Here is a 21,715-nt window from a genome sequence, read left to right on the forward strand (position 1 = left end):
TAGAATCATAAATACTTATTGCAATAAGTGGGGCCAACAAAATAATGTGCCTGAAGTAGTATTTGGCATTATTAGAAAAAGTCTTCTCTGAACCCAAATGAAGAAATATGTTTTAATTTAGATTTGTCTAATGTCTAAATTTACTGGAAGCACTGACCAGTCCCTCCAAACTCTTGAAATTTATTTCATTCTTGGCAAGTTTATATTAAACTTATATATTGCAGATTATATTGTGGACTAAATCAGTGGCTGATGATGATTCAGTAGAATTGTAGTTTATACCACCATTGCACAAAGATTGTTTCTAATACCCATGAATCCTACATTTATTCTAGGTATAGAACATTCTTCTACTGAACGTCCCTTAAGAGCTGTTGTATTATTTCTAACCATGCTGAAAAGAACCTTTCTAAATACACTGTTATGCGGGAAACATTTTTTAAAAATAGGCAGAGCTGGAAATGATATCTTGCAGTTTGAATAATGGACGTCAAAAATAAATTCTTACTTACTCACTTCCTCAACGTACAGGTAGTCCTTGACTTATGACCACAACTGAGCTCAACATTTCTGCTGCTAAGCAGACAGTTGTTAAGTGAGTTTTGCCCCATTTTATGACCTTACTTGTCACAGTTGCTAAGTGAATCACTGCAGTTGTTAAGTTAGTATCATAGTTGTTAACTGAATCTGGCCTCCGCATTGACTTTTCTTTTCAGAAGGTCACAAAAAGTGATCACACAAAGCCAGGACACTGCAATCATCCTAAAAACATGCCAGTTGCCTAGTGCCCATATTTTGATTATATGGGGAATGGGGATGATGCAATGGTCATAAGTCACTTTTTCAGTGCCGTTGTAAATTTGAACAGTCACTAAGTGACTGGTTGTAAATTGAAGCCTACCTGTACATGATAGGTATGTCTGTGAACTTTTTGTAACACATGAACTCCACATAAAACCAGTTGTTGGCTCTGAAATATGAAATACTTTCTGCCAATGAATAGCTCAGAATTTCTCTCACTATAGAATAGATCAAACACTGGGGCTATTTTCATGGAATGGGATGTTTTCTTTCACATACAACAAGATATTGCAATAAATTTCCACATTTTAATATGTAACTGGAGAATTTCAGATAATTATCAAGATGCAGCTGTTGAGCAGCTGCGATGCAACCTATTCTACAAAGCATTCTTTGTCTATCTTTGGGGTCTTGGTGGTTTTATCATGATAAGATTCTGTGAATCAAAGTTTCCCACCTAAGCAAATTTATTTAAACTTCTCAAATAAGGATATATATATAATTCACACAAAATCAGAGCATGTTGTTTATAAACTGAATACTTGAATGTATCTGCTAATTTATTCTTTCAGGTTCCAGATTGCATATTTAGATCTCCTGCTTTCTAAATTTTGTTCCTCATTAGTGAGTGAGTTATGAAATACCAATTCTATCTCAGATATTTAGGTTCCTTTCAAGTTTGCAAGGCATGATTATCCAGCAAGCTACAGCAGGTTGGAAGACCTCCTGACTGGTTCATTACAAAATGAAATGTTTCCTTTGAAAAGTTCTTTTCTTTTGGCCCTTCCCCCCTCCCCAAATGATAACAGAGATTTACCAGAAAAGTATGTAGATCAAAGGAAAGAGCCTTTGCCTCAAATTCAGCTGCAGATGTGCTCAATGGCATGCACAGCCGGGGCCATCCAATTTCCCACCAGTTCATTTCTTTTGTAAAAAATCCCATTGGAGGATTGCCTATCCTTCCAGAGGTATTGCTGAGATCCCAAGCCACACAATTCTCAAAGCTGAAACCTGAATCGGGGGTATTTTTTCAAACAGCCTGCAATGTTTCCATCATCCTATACTGAAGGGCTAACAAGAAAATGGCTCCTAATTTTGAACCCTTGGAATCCCCAAAGTTACAAATATGCAGGTAAGTTTGTTACCCCTGTCAGTTGCAGTTTGTACTTAATGAAAAGCATTTTTTTAAAAATAACAGGAACTTTGCACTAATTCCTTGTGGGATAATACCTAGCTGTTATGCCTCCTCATTCATATTTCCTATTGCTTTACTTTGAGACTTTCACCCACAACAAATGGCAAATTATACTGCAGCTCAATCTACCAGTCAACTAATGCTGAAACAGTCATTCTGCAGAGAGTCATTAGGTTGTATGGACTGGTCAAGTACACTGAATGCTTCAGTATAGTTTAAACTTTTTACATGTTCTTAAATCTGTCTAACCCATTATGATCTCTACAGTCAGTTGGGTGCAGTGGTTTAGGGTACAAAACTAGAAACGGTGAGTTCTAGTTGTAGCTTTGGAATGAAAGTAGCTGGTTGGCTTTGGGCCAGTCCTTCTTTCTCACCCCAGGAAGCAGGAATGGCAAACTACTCCTGAAAATTTTCCAAGAAAACATCAGTCTATTCCAGTTACCAGGAGTGAAGATTGACTTGAAGGCACAACTTCCTTATTTTCTCTTATATGCCTCTTTTTATGTTATGAATCTATGCTGGGACATTGAAAAGTTATGTGATTTAGAGAAAGCACATATTCATGGATAGCTTTATAAATCTGCCGGTCTCTGCAGAAATGAAGATCTGTATATAGTTTCATGACATGGTTGCTTGGGTTTACATTTCTGTAGACAGTGGAATAAAATGTTCTTTTGGACAAGTGGGATCTTGAGGAAGCATTGCCATGGAGTGCCTTCCTCACACACACCCCCTTTCAATAGGCTTACCAGTTTGATGCACATCTCTGCCAAACACAAAGTAGTATCGAGTCTAGACTCTAGAGCAGGGGCCTCTAGAGCTTTCCTGGCTGAGGAATTCTGGGAGTTGAAGTCCACGAGGCTTAAAGTTGCCAAGGTTGGAGACCCCTGCTCTAGAGCATGCTGGCTGGGGAATTCTGGGAGTTGAGACCCCTGGTCTAGACCTTTGTAAGAAACCCGAGTGGTCTTTCTCTTTCACTTAACCTCCTGCCTTTTAAAGGAGAATGGCTGGCTGAAGAATTCTGGGAGCTGAAGTCTTAAAGTTGCCAAGTTTGGAAACCCCAGATCTCTCTCTCTCTCTCTCTCTCTCTCTCTCTCTCTCTCTCTCTCTCTCTCTCTCTCTCTCTCTCTTAACCCACTGTCTTTTAAAGGAAAAGACAGAATTACAACGGAGGGAGAGGAAGGAGGGGGTCAATAGCAACTTTCAGCAAGCCAAGTGTTTTGCAGACTGCAGCATTTCCAGAGAAGCTGTTTCAAAGGCTAAGAAACTTTTCTTTTGATTTTTCCCGACTTTGATGAATGAGAATAGCTGACTTGTAGAGAGTTCACAAATTACAGTATATAGAAACAAGCAAGCTCTTAAATATGTTTTTGTGATTTATTGGATTCAGCTCCTCCCATAAAAATTTTATTTTACATATGAAGTCATAAAAGTTCTATTGTGGTTTCATTTGACATACACTTTAATTATTAAAAGAAAATGGTATATCTATTTCTTGCCCAATACAAGAATAAATAATAAATGAGTCTTATGTAAGCAGGCTTCATCCATCAATTACATAAAATGGAATACTGATTTATTTATTTTTTTAGATTGCTGGTTTCAAGAGATGCATTCAGGGAATCTTCTTTTGCTTATAACTATCCATCCATACTCAACAGCAAGAGTTTTCAAATATTTCCAGGCAATAGAACCAGTTACGGTAGTTTAAAAAGAAGTCCCCAGCCAAGAGGCAAAATTCTAATGATAGAAAATTGGCTGTGTTCAGAGTTAACTTTTCTCTTTCTTTTTTTCTTTTTTTTCTTTCTTTCTTTCTTTCTTTCTTTCTTTTTCTTTCTTTCTTTCTTTCCTTCCTTCCTTCCTTCCTTCCTTCCTTCTTTCTTTCTTTCTTTCTTTCTTTCTTCCTTTTTCCCATCTATATCTATCTATCTGTCTGTCTGTCTGTCTATTTATCTACCTGTCTATTTATCTATCTATCTATCTATCTATCTATCTATCTATCTATCTATCTATCTATCATCATCTACATCTGTCTGTATATCCATATCTATGCCCTTAATGTCTCTGGAACCCCATCAAGTTCTCTAGAACACAATGTGAAAAACCTATGTTGTACGTTTTGCTCATTCATGCCTTTTATTTATTTATACCTGCCTTTATTACTTTTATAAATAATCAATGCAGTCAACATACTAATACAGATAGTCCTCGATTTACAACAGTTCACTTAGTGACCGTTCAGAATTAACGGCACTGAAAAAAATAACTTATGTCTGATTTTTACAGTTACAACCTTTGCAGCATCCCCATGATCATGGGATCAAAATTCAGATGCTTGGCAACTGGTTCATATTTATGACTGTTGCAACATCCCAGAGTCATGTGATCGATCACCTTTTGCGACCTTCTGACAAGCAAAGTCAGTCGGAAAGCCAGATTCACTTAACAACCAGGTTATTAATTTTATCATCTGCAGAGATTCACTTAACAACTCTGGCAAAAAATGTCATAAAATGGGGCAAAATTCACTTAACAAATGTCTCATTTAACAATACAAATTTTGGGCTCAATTGTGGTTGTAAGTTTAGGACTACCTGTACTTCCTCCTCCTATTTTTATCCATAACAACAATCCTGTGAAGTGCACTGGGCTGAGAGAGAGTGACTGAGTTAAAATTGCAGGCTTTCATGCCTAAGAAGGATTAGAACTCAGAGCTGCCTGCTTTCTAGCCTGGTGCCTTCACCAGGAGACCAAATTGGCTCTTTTATCATTGCCACTCCCACTGTCCTGTAGGGCAAACCGCTTCTCAGCCAATCATTTCCCCCTATGTTTTCCTTGAGAGAGAGGGGAGGAATCAACTGCATGGGCCATTCAAACCAAATGGCTGGTTTTCCTCTTCTCCAGTGGTGGGTTGCCCCCAGTTAGAACCGGCGGGAGGCTCCGCCCACTGACCTGGACATCATCAAAGTTGATCTGCGCATGCGCGTGCGGGCACGATGCGAACCGGTAGTACAGGTAAGTAGAACCCACTCCTGCTCTTCTCGTATTGTGATTTAAGAGGGAAAGCTAAGTTTTGTTTTTCTTTTAAAAGGGTATCTGTGTGTCTTATCATAGCATAGAGAAGATGGATGTAGTGACCCCGAAGTTTCAAGATTGATCAAGATATGCTTCTGTATCAGATCTGCATCCTGAAATGAGGCAGTCCTGGCCAAACTGGAACTGTTGGTCAGTACATGATAACAGAAATGGAGCCATATCTGAGAAACAAGACAGAGAGAGGTGGGGGGGAGAGAGGGAGGATTTCTTGGGAAAGAATTCCATGATTTGCAAGATTCCAAGAACTCCAAGAGTTCAAAAGAGTTTCAAAATACCATCACTGCCAATAATTAAAGGGGATGATGAGGTTGCACACGAGCCCTTGGATTCCTGGGACTTTGAAAAGTGGAAAGCCAGAAAAGAGAGAGGGAGGGAAAGAGCAAGGAAGATTTTATAGGAACTGATAAGCTAATTTGCTTGTAATACTTGGGGTTGGAGAGAGGGTTACTAAAATACTTGTAACTCTTTGATCACCTGTTATCTGATCTGAATATAAAACTCAAAATGAATTCGAACTGTTTGCCCCCACTCAGGATCATATCCTCTTGCTTCTAGCTGGACAGCCTTAAAATGTCATAAATTGGGAAGGGGGTTCACAGACTCAGGCTAAAGAGGAGCTGTTACTGATGTTTTTCTCAATGGCCAGAAGATTCCTGGTTTCCCTGAGCCTAGGAAATCAAAATAACAGAATAACAGATTTGGAAAAGGGCCTTGGAGGTCTTCTAGTCCAACCCTCTGCTTTAATCAATCAAGATCAAGACACTCAACATTCATTCCCTTCCTTCTATCCATCCTCAAGTTAATTCCATGATTGTAAACACAAATTATCTTGGCTTGATTCCCACTCAAGTTTCTTGGCACCAGAATTAGAGAATTTGATTGATATTGCTGGTAATCACTGAACATTTAATTTAATGAATATCATCAACAAGCCATAGGGGTTTTGCTGCAGCCTATCAAAACGTTTCACTGAATAAATGACAAAAAGAATTATGGTCTAACATAGGATAACTGTCAGATCATGTTTGGACATCCTCATAGATTCTCTTGGCATTAATGCCTGTTAAACTTGAATTACCATTTTCAACTCATCCTTTAAGTTTCAGAGTTACAGAGAATGAAGATGTTCACGAACCAAGACAATGGCAAGGCTTCATTTGTGGGGGAATTTTTTTAAAAAAGCAGACCAAAACGTTCAAATATGAGAGCAGACTTAGAGAGCAGAAAGATACTTCTCTGTGAAAAAGAATTAAATGAATGAACAGAAGATGAAATCTCTCTACTGCTGCTAAACTTTTACATTTAATTCTCATGTTCCAAAACAGAACACGAGATTGTGGGTATTTGATGCCTCTGGACAATAGAAGTTCTGCACTAAAATGACCCAAATTCTATGAAAAGAAAAAGTGGACCTGTGTGATTTGTCATCAATTTTAGAAGCCAAGCAATGTAGTGTTGTTGTTTTTAAATTAATGTATAATTGATTCAGTTTTCCCAGAAACCTTCCAGCAAGACAAGGAGTTCTGTAAACCCATCTTTTGATTGTTAATAAGTGTTGGTTTTTCTCTTGGGTCACATTTTGTTCACAATGTGAAATATCCAAAGTAATGAGTAAGTGATCCAATTGTTTCTCTTCTCTTTCTCCCAGAGCAATAATGGAAAGCAAGTCTAGAAGACAAGGTTGCACAGACAATCACATAATAAAACATTAAGAGATGAACAAATTGCAGCCATGCTGAGACTCAACCCCTTTTAGTTCCCGAGATTTCTCCCCTTGTTCAAGATGCTCCAGTTCAAAGCAGAGAGTTGCTATTTAAAACCAAACCAACCTGAAAGTTTTTACAAATTGAATGCTGCCTTCTGCAGTTTTATTTATTTATTTATTTTTGCTGCCTTTGCATTTCCTCAGAATATGACAGGCGACACACACATCCTAGGAAGGGGCATCCAGTTGACTGTTGTAGGAGACAGTAGGAAAACATACTCCTTAAGACTATAAAAGCCATGAAGAGGAACACTTGATATATAGCTCTGTGCCATACTTGATACTCTTGAAGGGTTTCAGAAGGCATTCCTTGAATGCATGTTTAGGCCTTGATTCCGGTCACATTTTGCCCTAAGCCGTTTAGTTATTTATTTGCCATGATTTAAGTCACAGCCTTTAGGACAGCGAACCAAACAATGTGTGACTTAGTCAAAACAGGATGGCTAATGTAATCTGCGATACCAATAAAAAATTAAACACAATAGGTTGGAAAAAAACTAGTTATTTAAGAAAGTGTCGCACAAGGGAACCCAACAGGGATTGCAGTTTTTGTTTTAATTCAATGATACATTTCTACAATGAGAGTCAGTGGTGGGTTCCTCCCAGTTCGGCCCGGTTCGGCCAAGCCGGTAGTGGTGACGATATGACATCACCGAACCAGTTCCCTTTGTTCCCACCCTCCCGTCCCCCCCGACATTATTATATATAATCACACCACACTAACATAAAACTTTAAACTTTAAAACTTTAAACTTTAAAACTTAAAACTTTAAACATAAACTTTAAAAAAAAGTTTTTAAAAACTTTTTAAAAGAGTTTAAAAAACTGTTTAAACTCTTGCCGCGGGGCTTCAAAGGGCTGCCGTACAGCTGATCAGTGTTAAAAGGCAGTGTGGTGGTAGACCAGTGCGCTCGAAAAACAAATGGGTAGACTGGTGCGCTCGAAAAACAAATGGGTAGACTGGTGCGCTCGAAAAACAAATGGGTAGACCGGTGCCTCCAAAAACAAATGGGTAGACTGGTGCCTCCAAAAACAAATGGGTAGACTGGCACAGCTCTGCAAGCAGTTAAAAGCCTGGTAGACCAGTACCTCTGCTAAATCCTAAAGAATTGTCACATGACCATCAAACCACGCCCACAAAATAAGCCACACACACAGAACTGGTAGTAAACAAATTTAGACCCACCCCTGATGAGAGTGGATGCATTTTCTAATTTCTTTTTCTTCTTTTGGATTTCCTTTCTAAGATGAGGAACAGAAGAATACGTCTTTATCGGGCATAAGGAAACAGATTGATCATAACTGAAATATGGTTGTGATGTGGCTGTAATCTCTGTTTCATTGACCTCTAGCAGCACATAGACATCTATATGATAATACCATTTGCATTTGCATATGCTGGCTGGGGAATTTGAGTATTAGAGCCCATAGTAACCTTGGATAGTGAGATGAGCAACAAACAAATTTAATAAATAAATAAAATTGCACATGCTGGTTGGGAAATTCTGGGTGTTGAAGACCACACCAAGGTCGGCAAACACTACTGCAGTGGGAGGCTGTGGGTTGTGTGGATACAGAAACATTACACAATTTAACCACTAGGTGGTGGTGGAGTCAAAATGTATCTAGTTAAGAGTTGGGAAAATAAGCTTTTGTCTCTAATTCTATTTTCATAATGTTATGTATGCTTTTTTCTATAGAGTCAGTACTACTGTATATACACACATACAAAGACATCTGAAATTCCACATAGAGCATTGGGGCAGTGGGGGGTTTCAAATTTTTTTACTACCAGTTCTGTGGGTATGGCTTGGTGGGTGTGGCATGGCTTGGTGGGCGTGGCTTGGTGGGCATGGCAGGGGAAGGATACTGTAAAATCTCCATTCCCACCCCACTCCAGGGGAAGGTTACTTCAAAATCCCCATTTCCTCCCAATCAGCTGGGATTTGGGAGGCAGAGAATAGATGGGGGCAGGGCCATTCAGAATTTTTACTACCGGTTCTCCGAACTACTCAAAATTTCCGCTACCAGTTCTCCAGAACTGGTCAGAACCTGCTGAAACCCACCTCTGCATTGGGGGACCGGCAAGTACCTAATCATAAGCAGAAACCCGTTATTACAATCTGTAGTGCATACATTGCCTCACAAATACACACACACACGCACATACATACCTGGAGAAGGTGGGAATACGTGGTAAGGAATAGGTTTGCATTTACGAAGAAAGTCAATATTACAAGTATTTGCTTGAAAAATAAAATTTTCCTGCACAAGCATGCTACTTTCTAATCGGTTGCTCTGATCTTTAGCAACAAGTACACATTCCAGGTGTAGAAATACCAAACTGAACAGCACTTGTGACTATGGAAAGGAAAAGCAGGGGCAGTGTTTATACTTGCCTGATGACTTGGCCCAAACTATTTCTTGTCCTTTCCCTTACTGCCCAACCACACCCTTGTTTATTTACCAGCAGTTGCTGCCCTCTGCTGACTAGTACAGAAACTTAAGAAGCAAAAAAAAAAAAAAGGCTTTGTGTCAGGAAGCCACATTATCCACCATAATCCTTATTTATACATGCCCCCTCCCCAAAATACAGCACTGCAACCATTAATCCGAAATGGTTTTGAATTTCTTTCCTGTAGCAAAAAGAATGAATAGAGATGTTGAAAGCTCATCGTCTGTCACCACTGATGGAAGACAAGAAGTCAGGAGATGAATGAATGAAACGGAGGCATTTAGCCAAAGTTAAGGCAAGGAGAGATGGGATGATTTTTCATCTCAATGGGTTTAATCTGCTTCTGACCATGATAGAAATATGAAGTATTTGGGGTGTTGGAAAAAAAATATCCATCTGGTTCAGTTCCACGCTGGGATAAAGACACTGGAAACGTGGAGGCTGATTGGAAAGATGGTTTAATGATGAAGCAGAACCACATGGGTGGTTCTGGGCAGCTGACCACATGGAGTTGAGAGTGGGAGGTATTTATATCTTCTCTTGGGCTTTGCACTTGAGCTTCCTGTTCCTGTGCAAGAACATGTATTCTATTGGCTGTTGTCAGATTCCCATGGGGCCATGTACAAATCCCAGGAATGTGTCTGAGCTAAGTTTGGTTGAAGTTTGCTGGGGGTGGTGCAACTGCGATGATGCAATGAAGGGGCTTGTCTTCTGAAAGGGTGTTGGGCAACTCTTAATATGGCTGAGGGCTAATCCTACCTTTGTTGGATCTTGGGTGAGGGTATTTGCTTATGAATAGAGCTAGCTATCTCTTTATCTCTTAAGTGCTGACATCTGCTAACGGCTATTAAGGAAGGTGGGGGAAATATGCTTTCCAAGAACATTTTTCTCCATTTCTCATCCAGGGAAATATAATATTTTGCCTTTTTAAATATTTCTCAAAAGATTTCACTCTTCTAGGAGAGGGGTGGGTGGTAACTTTCTACAGGGGTTTTTCCACATAATTAATTATGGGTGATTTCAATCCAACTTTACACATTTCTTCCAAATATTATATACATGCAAGTGTTTAATATGATATAGATGGAGCAGTATAAAATAAACACACATAAGCTTAGCAACTTAGTATTTAGAGGCCATTTCCAGTGTTCAAAGCATTTGCCATAATTGTCAACAAATGCTACTATCTACCCCAATGTATTGTTCCTACCAATTAATCTTTGGAAACAGAATTATTATTATTATACAGACAGTTTTATTTAATGTAGATTAAAACATAAAATAGAATTATTTTAGATTATAACTCGACTGGCAGTCCCAGGCAATTAATAGTAGACTCTGTTTTTCTTTTTGGCGAAAGAAATGAAAGAGATGGAAATGATGTTTGTGTTTAATTTTTGCTTATCACATTGCTGTTAGCAGACAAAGACCCCCATTGGGATAAATTAGCAACGGTTTGAACAGTGGTGAAATGTAAAATTTGTTACTACCGGTTTTGTGGGTGTGGCTTGGTAGGGTGTGGTTAATGTGACTGGCTGGGCATGGCCAACTTTTTTTTTCTTAAACTTTTAAAAGCATTTTTTCGGCCAAAGAAAAAATGCTTTTAAAAGTTTTTAAAAAGCCTCTGATGATCACGCGGCTCAGCTTGGCATGGGGGAGGGGGCAGGGATTTTTGCTACCGGTTCTCTGAACCACCCGTTTCCATCGCTACCGGTCTGAACCGGGAGCATTTCACCCCTGGGTTTGAGTCTCAGCAACCGGGCAGAATAGTACCAATGACAGCCTTCAGTACGGAGGCTTGTGCTAGGTAAGTGGCAGCATCTGGCTGATCTAGAGGCCCTAAGCAAGGGCAGACCTAATTAGTATTTAGATGGGAGTCATTCATCATGAAATGCTGGGTTGTAGGCTAGACTGGGAAAGTCAAAACCATCCAGGGAGAAGGTAAAGGCAGGTCATCTCTGTACTGTTGCCAAAACAAAACCTACACAAAGTCTCATGTAGGACTCACGAAGTCACCAAGGGCTGAGCTCAACTCAAAAGGCTTTGCTGTGATCCGGCTTATGTTGGGAAAAAGGAAACATATTCTCCAATCTAGAAAGTATATGCAGATTCTTCACACTAAAGATTTTCTCAATCTGGTTTGTACCAGTCTCTGTTGTACCATTCTGCCTCTGCTTTGTTTTCTGAAGTATGGCAATACTGTCCAATAGTCAATCAATTTCCCTCCCCCACCACTCCGACCCTTATTACAGCACATTCCCAGGAGAGCAACCCAGGCTCCTTGCCAGCATCAGAATTGGTTTTTTGAACAATGATTTACTCAAGGGATACAACTAGGTGTATTTGCCACTGAGAAAAACAATCAACGTGCTATAAAGGCCTCCCAAAGATTGTTAAACAAGCAGGTAAGACATAAGGAAACACGTTCCTGTCTAGTGTGCAGAAATCAATAGCTGAAACACGTTTAATTTGAGTATCTCCCAGCATCTGCTTAGGAAGCTGCTCTTTAACTTCCCGCTATATTGGTTAGCCAGCAAGTTGGTAAATCAAGACAGGGGGAATGAGAGTGAGAAGGAATTAAAAATATACCAAAGCTGTAGTGCACAAAAGGGTTCTTAAAAAGTGGCAAAAGAATGGTTGAATCAGTTCCTTAAAACGCTTATCTCTTCCCCATCCCACTTTCGACAATTATTCTCCCTTGGCAGTTTCAGGAGCAGCCCTCGCTCAGTTTCACCTCTCCCTTTCAGGGCATTAGTACAATCTGAACTGCCCTGCATGCTTATCTTTTCAAATACTTACACAAGCAATGCTGCTTTAGATTGGTGATTGTTTAGATGGGCTGTGTAGCCTGAGCAATGAGAGCTGACCTTTACTCAGGAGAATAAAAAAATCACTATGTATCTTCCACACAGAGAAGCAGGTGTGATGTTCTTCTCTAGCAAACTCCACCTTCCTGAAGTCACCAACTTGGCAACACCTGGTACAAAGCCTTCCTGGTTCCACTTCTGTTTTCCTTCTCCTCCCCTCCCTTCTTGCCTGTAAAATACAACATAGAACGAGTTTGGTGACAGCAGCATTCAGTTTCTCTGTATACAAAGAAGTTTCGGTCGAAGTAGCTGAGTGCGTTTACCTGGGTACACAGAGGAAGGGAGACAATGGACGTCACAGGTGTGCCTGCAGTAGGACTGAGCAAGCAGACAGGTAAATGGTTGCTCTCTTTGATGTCTGATTCCAAGACAGGGGGGAGCTTCAGGATTTCAGGAGGGGTATCCTCAAACCATCTTTAAACTTGAACAGGAAGAAAAAGACCCTCAGGCTGCCGTTGACCTTCCTTGTTGGGAGGGTCCCTGCAAAATTGCACTTTAGAAGGGGGCACTCTTGGCACTCAAGAGAAGCAAAACTGTGCCGTATTTTGGAGCTGCTCCTGATTACAGGGGGAGAGAGGAAAATGTTCCCTTTACCTGGGAAGGGAGACAGAATTTAAAATTAAGAAAATGTTTCATAAATTGTGCTGGGTTTTAGCAAAGTGAGAAATAGAGCAACCCAACTGTTTGCTCCAGTTTCTTTTACTGGCAGAGTAGGAAGCTTAAGGGAATTCTGCAGTAAATGTGGGGCTTGTATGTGGAGAACCTGAATCCTGACTGGCCGGATTTCTTGAACCCTAATCCAGAATCTTTTTTCAGCAGAGATCACCAACAGATGCCTAGCAGGGAATCTTATCTAGGCAGGTCAACCTAGAAGGTGAAACCACTTCTGGTTCCCGTAACAGCTTCTCGGGCTTGATCGCTTGATCAGCAGCATGCGGACTCCAACCCCCATGATTGTGGGCATTGTGCTTGGTCCCTGTGGCCTTGTTTTGAACCTGACAAGCACACTGGCCCCCAGCTGGAGAGATGTGACTGGATTCCTTGACATGTCAAGAGATCTGATTCAGCACCAAGGGATCTGGGATATTTGCAACGAGCGGATCAGTGACCACACAAACGAATGCAACATCGAAGACACTTTGGGTTACTTTAAAGAGCTGCCAGTGCAAGTGGCCAGAGGGCTCATGCCCTCTTCTCTGGCAGTCACAGTCGTGGGGCTGATTGTGACTTCCTTGGGCGTGCGATGTTGGCAGGAAATGCCCCACTATTTGCTTGCGGGGCTAGGCGGCCTGGTGCTCTTTGTTTCCGGCTTGCTGAGTTTGATTGCAGTTTCATGGTACAATTACGAATTGTATGATTTACCTTCTCCTCCATCCACTACCATGAGGGTGGCCTACTGCTTGGTTCTTGGATACTTAGGGAGCTGTCTGGAAATTATCGGAGGCATCTCTCTGACTTTTAGCTTTGGCCAATGCTGCAAAGAGTTGAGATTGAAGAAAAGCACCAGGAATTCCAGGTATGCAAACCGCAACCAGCAGAGTCTGCCAAATGCTGGAGCCATCTCTGCCCCCATCAGCAGCACAGCAGTTCCCAGGCAATCCCGGAATCCCATGCCCAGATCCTACAGTAATTCTCTGGATGTGCTGGAAGGGGAGAGAAGGACCTGGAATAAGAGCAGGAATGAGAGCAAACTTCCCTGTGACACAGATGTTTAGCCTTAAACTTGCGAATACACACAAAGCCAAAGCAAGGAGGAAAATTCTTGGTATTTACTATGAAATGTCCATCCAGGAAAGTCCTCTTACCAATTTAACATTTCTTCTTCCCTCTTGACAAATGAATCGATGAAAGAACCACTGAGACTCTGGAGCAGTACGTGATTTCTGTATTTTCTCAGGATGCTGGCATACTGCTTAGGCAACATATATTATAGTCACTGCACACAAAAAAGGTTTAAATGGAATGAATTGTGCCCTTGACCGGGGCCTGTATTGTTAGGAGTTTGGAGATGAAGTGGGCTAAGGATCCTCTCAAATGAGCCACCTGGTTAGTAAATAAAAGCAGGATTTAAAAAAAAAATATTGAAAAAGGTCTAAACAGAAATTTAAACTGCCTGCAATACACACAGAACTGAGCAGAAACCTCTTATGCTCAAAAACTTACTGCTGACCAGCCATGCATAGGATTGTCCTGCTGGGTATTAAAAACTGCTTTAACAGCGGTGTTACTAAGAGCTCTTAAGCATTTGCTTTTTTTACTGTTAGATGAAAAGCTGAAGGGAGCCTTAGCAGAGATTCCGTGTAACTTTTCATACAAGGCTATAATCCTCTTCCTTAATTATTCAGACACGGAGGGAAACCTGCAAGGGAAACATATCCATATTTGTTTGGATGGGTATACATTCATGTAAAGAAGGGAAATCACAGTCAATTGCACAGAGAAGTTTATATACTGTATGTAGATATACTTGAATGCAGGTAATTTTCTCTTAAGACTTTCTGCTAAAGGCTGTGCCAAAACATGCCTTGCAATTTATCAAAAGGTTCTGTCCGCAGTTCCCCCGTCCCCCACCTCAAAGAGAGGTTTCAATTTTTCTCATATTTCAGGTAGTTGGAAAGTTCTTTCTTGATGGTGTTTTGAGCCTGCTTTATTGTCCGGCCAATAGAGTTTGGGGGAAATCTCTTTCTTTATTTTTTAAAAGTCTCTCCACCCTCCCCAATGTAAAAAAAAAAAAAGCCCAAAGGGAGGGGTTCCTTCATAATGCTTTATTCTGGGATTCAGTGTGAGAACCAGCAGTTGTGCAGTCTTCTCCTGAGAAGATGGAATAGTAAAGGATAGCACAGCTGCACGTTCCTTTGCCACCACTCCACTAAAAAAAAGTGCAAGGGTATCCCATTCCACCATGAGAATTTCATCTCTTTCCTTTTCAATAACATTTGGAAAGCAATTTCCCTTACCCCAGATTGAATGAAAACTAGTAGATGGAAACATCACCGAGAGCTTTTCTGCACAGTCTCGCATTCTGCTGTATGTGCAACATTTAGAATAGAGTAATGGGGCCATTCCCTTGAGCTGAGCTCAACTCTTGATAATTTCATGAACATGTGATTTCCTTGACTATAAGGCAGGTGGATTGTGATTGTCTTCTTTAGAAGTGTGTGTGTGTGTGTGTGTGTGTGTGTGTTTCATTTTCCCAATCTAAATTGTACTCTTGAGATTTCTTGGTGATCTCTCATTCTAATACTAATCAAATCCAATTTTGCACAACCTTCTTGACATCAGCCAGGTTCAGCTAGGGGCTACTAACTGGTGTGGCCCAGTTCTGATAGGTTTTGAATTACTCAGTGTTCTTCTCCTCATGGCCAGGATGTTTCTAGAATCTAGATTGTCTCCTCCACAGGGGTTCTTCCATTTTTCTTCAGATATTGTGCCTGCAGTGTTAAAATGAATTTGGTCAGTGTCTATTGCCTTGATGGGAAAAGCAGTTAAATTACTGCTTGCCTTCATGTTTTCTGTTTATGACAAGGGAAAATATTATTTTAATAAGGAATGTAATAAGGGGCCAATATCACAGATTGTCCTGCCACACCAAACAAATCATGCTAAAACATTTACATTTACAAATGAGTAGCTTCTAATTAAAGGCACAGGAACCCATCATTGGGGGGTGGGGGAAACATAACAACAACATCCTATAACAGTATGCCACAAATTAAGGTCTGAACACCCAAAAGACAAACAAACATTGAAATGGAATCATTGTGTAATGATACAGTTTGGATTACATGAACAGTAATGGTGATTTCTGAGAAAAATGTTTGAACAAATAGAGGTGGGTTTTTTGCAAAGCTATTAGGCAATTTATTTCTGCTGTAAGATTATTTTAGTCAGGTTTCCCCCCCATAATAAAGCTAAGAATTTGGAAGAACGCTAGCTTACTAAAATGATACGTTCTGCAGAGTAAGTTACCAATGAAGCTTAATTACATCCTGAAGTATTTTCAAGATTTATATAAATACCAACTTGTATTAGTTTTTAATCTGTTCATGCAATAATGGGCAACTTTCGGCTATATTATACTACAATACAGTGAGCTGAAAGATTTGGTATATATGGATGAAATGCTGCTGAAGGTATTATATTTTTTTTCCTGAAAATTAAACCCAAGTATAATAATAACCACCTCTAAAATCAAGGGCAGCTAAATTATGCAAGGTACGGATTGCATTTGACAGAGTGGCCATATTTATACATGTAGCCCTTAAGTCTTGTGAATTTCTTTCCTTATTGATTCTTTTACTTGTATTTTTATGTTTTGTGTTTGATCTGAAACAATTTTTTCTCCTTAATTTTTTAAGGAGACAGGCTTATTTTTAGCCTAAAGATCTGGTGTTTGGTTTTATTGGGTTTTTAGTCTTTCATTATTGAAATATATTTCTGAACTCAATTTAAACCATTCCACAGTGTATTTAAATCTTAACAATAATGGGACCAACAAACATAGGCTCTTAGGGGATGCCATGTCTGTCTTTTCCATTTGTTTTAAATACTTGCTTAACTAACCAACCTACCAGAAGTTTGATTAATCCCTGCTGAATTTGGAGCTGTGAGTCTTTTTCAAAACTGAAATTTCAAAAAGTGATTTTTGAGTGGTACAGGAGGGGTTCCACTCCCTAGGTAATGTGATTTCATTTTGTTTACATTTAAATGTAATTAAAATTCAGTAGTTTTAACTGATTATTCTTCACTTGTTTATATACTTTTCTCCCCTCTTTTATATTAAAATTTCAGTTTGAAAACCACTTTTGAAGTCTCTGCCTCCTCCAATGTACATCTGTGATGTCAATTAACATATGATGATTGCATCCTGAGTTAACAGGAGTATACTCTGCTCCCATTTAAAAAGAGGACAAAGAAAATCTTTCGAGTAGCTATTTGAGAAACACTGCTGTTACCCAAATGATAACCCAGGGCTGTAGAGTGGGTCTTCTTACAAACATTGGGTCCCTGAGTGGGGTGGGCCACCCCAGATGGTTGTCATGCCTTCCTCTGCCTGTCACCATCCTGATGTATTTATGTATGTAAGTGCATATCTTATTTATATGGCTGCCCATCTCACAAAATGTGACTCTGGGCAGCATGCAATCAAACCATAAAGATATTTTTTAAAAAAATTAATAAATACAAAAAAGGAAATTACTATTAAAAAGGGACAGGGAGGGAGGGAGGGAGGGAGGGAGGGAGGGAGGGAGAGAGAGAGAGAGAGAGAGAGAGAGAGAGAGAGAGAGAGAGAGAGAGAGAGGCATTATGAACAATAGAGTCACTTCCTTAGATCACCATTCATTTGCAACCTGTTGACCCAATCAGATGTGGAGGGGCTTCCAGAAGGTCAGCAGAAATATTGTTTGGGGAGTTCATATTCCACAGGGCAAGTGTCAAGCAGATGTTCCTACCTACTCCCTCTTCTTGATCCTTCCTTCAAGGCTAGTAGGACACACACAACCAACCCACAACCCCCCTGGATCCTCAAGAGACAAATCACCCTTGCCCAAGCACTAGGTGGCCTCAAGAGCTGAGCCCCTCTAGGCGAAAGAATATCCACTCACCACACCCACACAGAAGGAAAGATCATCCTTCCCCCCTCGCCACTCCACTCAAGAGTTAAAATATATTTTGTGCTCTGTTTACTGAGTCCTTGGTTGTCTGAGTTAAATACCGTGCAAGGGCTGAGAGTTCTACCAATAAAGGTACGGTAAAGTGAAAAGAAATGCTTCTTGCTTGCAAAAATACTTTTTAGCTAAGTGTGCGCATGATGTGCCTATATATTGTATGATGGATGGTGGATAAATAATGCAGTGTCAAAACCTCTGTAGTTCAAAAGTCAATCAGTTTCCGCTTGATGGTGATAGCTTTAGGAAGCGAGTTTGCATCTTTAGAGACGTGAAAACTGCCACCACCACTGCCCTGCCCTGCCCTTCAGCAAAGAAGTCTAGCTTTCTCAATAAAATATGGTTGTAAAGCAAGTGGGAAGGGCAGTCAAAAGCCCCAAAAGAAAAGTGCCAGGGTTGTGCTATTTCTGTGAACACCATACAGTTATATCATGTTAATATTTTACCAGTTATTACATTTTTCAAATAGCAGACATTGTACAGTCGCAAGGATACAGGTGGAGCTTTTCCAAATCTCAAAGCAACTCAGAAAAGGAACTTGAAAAGGAACTCGTAGTTTAAGCTTAACTACTCCAACAACTAAAAACTGGCTAGCCGATTCTGCAACTGGCCAATTCACACCACTCACCCACAGATATCAGCACCTTAATGCCAAGTTTGCTGCCTCTCTAGTTCACTATGTTAAGTATTATATAGTTGATTTCTATATTTCATAATGGTTCAGTAAGAGTGATTTTGATTTTGATGGGGGCATATGTGATTCTATTGTCTTCCAATTTCTGAAGTCACGCATTTGGGGAAATAGATATATAGATACACACACACACACACACACACACACACACACACACACACGGCTGTATAACCATGTTGTGATTATTTTAAAAGAAAAGTACAGTAACTCAGTTATAATTTTGTCACTGTAAAGGAAAACCAGTTTAGTGTAGGGTTTAAGGCATTAGACTAGAAGGCCTTTAGTTCTACTCCCTCTTTAGGTACAAAGCTAGCTGGATGACCTTGGGCCCAGTCATTCCCTTTCAGCCCTGGGTAGCAGGCAATGGCAAACCACTTCTGAAACTTTGCAAAGATAACCTCAGGGATTTGTCCTGGCAGTTGTCAGGAGTCAACGCTGATTCAAAGGCACCAAAACAAATACAGTGGTACCTCGGTATTTGTTGTTAATTGATTTTGGGAGGCACAATGAGTATTAAAAATGACAAGTGGAAAACAAACCATGTGACTTAACAAGTGATCCTTTGTTTTGGCCAGAAAGGGTAGCGAATGGAAACAGAAACGGAATAGGAACAGAACAGAATCACAGAGTTGGAAGGGACCTTGAAGGTCTTCTAGTCCAACCCCATGCTCAGGCAGGAAACCCTATACCATTTCAGATAAATGGTTATCCAATCTCTTCTTAAAAACTTCCAGTGTTGGAGCATTCACAACTTCTGGAGGCAATTTGTTCCACTGATTAATTGTTCTGTCAGGAAATTTCTCCTGAGTTTTAGGTTGCTTCTCTCCTTGATTAGTTTTCATCCATTGCTTCTTGTCCTACCCTCAGGTGCTTTGGAGAACAGATTGACCCACTCTTCTTGTGGCAACCCCTGAGATATTGGAACACAGCTATGATGTCACCCCAGTCCTTCTTTTAATTAAACTAGATATATTCAATTCCAGCAACAGTTCTTTATATGTTTTAGTCTCCACTCCCCTAATCATCTTTGTTTCTCTTCTCTACACTCTTTCTAGAGTCTCAATATCTTTTTTACATTGTGGCGACCAAAACTGAATGCAGTATTCCAAGTGTGGCCTTACCAAGGCATTATAAAGTGGTATTAACACTTCACGTGATCTTGATTCTATCCCTCTATTAATGCAGCCTAGAACTGTATTGGCTTTTTGGGCACCCGCAGCACACTGCTGGCACATATTTAAATGATTAGGACTCCAAAATCTGCCTCACAGTTACTACTATTGAGCCAGGTGCCACCTACTGTACACTATACCTGTGCCTTTGGTTTTTCTTGCCTAAATGTAGAATTTTACTTTTTTCATCATTGAATTGGAACCTCATAGAAAAAGAGAAGTTAAGCAGATCTCCTCTTGAAATGAAAGCTGGTTTTTTTTAAAATAGATATAAAATCCTAAAGGGCAAACTTAAAGAAGATAAATGAAAAAAAAATCAACTTTCTGATGTGACATGCACTGCTGCATTGAGCCAGAACAAGAGAGAAAAAATGGATAGTGTTCCCAGAATTAACTTGCCTGACTTCAGAAGGGCTCCCACACTCTACATAAAAATAAATGCATCGCCCAACCTATCATTAATGTCTTCATCACCAAAAGGTAGGATGGGAATCACACTTTACAGCACAATCCTACCCTTTTCCGCCCTTTTCCGCTCAGAGTTTATTGACTGTATCTCTGTGTGCATGCCACTGTAAAGGATTAATAGATTGCCATTGTACTTCCTTCTTTCCCTGTAGCTGATTAACCAGGGATAAAGAGATAAACTCCGTTCTTCAGAACAAGAGTGGTTGTCACTTCTGGCTTGTAATGGATTTTAAGTTCAGCTTCCAAAAACATGAAAATAATGACTGGTTCAAGTTAAGGCAAAGTACCAAGAAGGTATAGGTAAGCCTCCACTTTTGGTTAAGAAACTATATCCAAGACAGGACAGTAAAAGGGGTGCTGCAGACATATGACTTCATAAAGTTAGTGTATTGTGTAAATCATGGAGCCGATTCATGCATGTTTGGGATGACAGCCACATTAATGGAAGATAAAGAGTGTGTCTCCATCTTAGCTCCTCCACATAAACCCTCCCCCTTTCCTCAACTTGTCTCACATTCAATGGTGGGTTGCCCCCGGTTCACACCGGTTCTATAGAACTGGTAGTAAAACCGGCGGGAGGCTCCGCCCACGGACCCCATCATCAGAATGCTTCTGCGCATTGCTGAGCACATTGTAAGCCGCCCTGAGTCTTCGGAGAAGGGCGGCATATAAATCAAATTTAAAAAAAAGAAGAAGAAGAAGAAGAAGAATGTGTGCGTGGCCCCATTGCGAACCGGTAGTAAAGGTAAGTAGAACCCACCCCTGATTCAAATGCTAAAAAATACACTGACTCCTGGTCTTGTTACTATCACAGAATAGAACTTGACAAATGAATCAATTTACTCTTCTACTAGCTCAAAGGCTTTCAGGTTGGACTTTCACACGGCCATCTGGCTGTACCCTTCAAAATGGATATATATTGTAAAAGTAGAAAATGTTGAATTTTAAAAAGCACTTTTGTTTTAATACTGAGGCATTATCACAGTCGTATACTTATTTTCTTAGGCACGTTACTTTTTTTAAGCCTTCTTCCTTTATGGGAAAAAATGTTTTTGTAGTTACACACATTATTTTCAACTTCCCTAAGTGATTTCCAGTCCAACCTCAGGATAACATTAAAAACAGTATCAGGTGTTTGTAAATAAAGTAAGAAAGAATCCTTGTGTGTTGTTAATAGATTTTTTTTTTACATAACAGGCAGGAGTCCAAAGTCAATGGATTTTGGATCTGATAGCAGCTCAGCTGAAATATGTATACCAGTGATGGTGAACCTTTTAGAGACAGAGTGCCAAAATTGCAACCTGAAACCCACTTATTTATTGCAAAGTGCCAACTTAACCTGATTTTAACCTGAATAATGGCAATTTAACTTGAATAATGAGCATTTATGACCTAAAATAATGATAAGCAGCGCAGAGTTCAATTAATTGTTCTAAGAAAAATGTGATAAATGCACTTTTATGCCTTCATTTTTCCCTGCTTTTGAAATATTATGTTTAACAATATCATCTTTCCCTCCCTTTCTCCTTCTCT

The 21,715-nt window shown here is 39.9% G+C and overlaps 1 protein-coding gene across 2 annotated transcripts; it reads left to right on the forward strand.

Annotated features, from left to right (window-relative positions):
- The first annotated feature begins 1,629 nt into the window (after positions 1-1,629).
- On the forward strand, positions 1,630-16,981 carry CLDN23 (claudin 23). 2 transcript variants are annotated; one of them, XR_015732324.1, is made up of 3 exons: positions 1,630-1,933; positions 12,225-12,513; positions 12,999-16,981. XR_015732324.1 is itself a non-coding variant. In XM_034410854.2 (2 exons), exon 2 carries the CDS (start codon positions 13,112-13,114, stop codon positions 13,892-13,894), a length of 783 nt encoding a protein of 260 aa, XP_034266745.2. In that variant the 5' UTR covers positions 12,409-12,513; positions 12,999-13,111; the 3' UTR covers positions 13,895-14,024. The 2 variants fall into 2 exon arrangements, 1 of the variants encoding a protein (XP_034266745.2); XM_034410854.2 differs by lacking the exon at positions 1,630-1,933 and having other exon boundaries at positions 12,409-12,513; positions 12,999-14,024.
- Positions 16,982-21,715: the final 4,734 nt, after the last annotated feature.

The sequence above is a fragment of the Pantherophis guttatus genome, chromosome 2, assembly GCF_059756535.1.
Source record: "Pantherophis guttatus breed Tessera chromosome 2, ASM5975653v1, whole genome shotgun sequence".
Lineage (NCBI taxonomy): Eukaryota > Metazoa > Chordata > Lepidosauria > Squamata > Colubridae > Pantherophis > Pantherophis guttatus.

Coding starts and splice junctions, on each gene's coding strand:
- CLDN23 (XM_034410854.2), top strand. CDS start 13,112: ATGCGGACTCCAACCCCCATGATTGTGGGCATTGTGCTTGGTCCCTGT.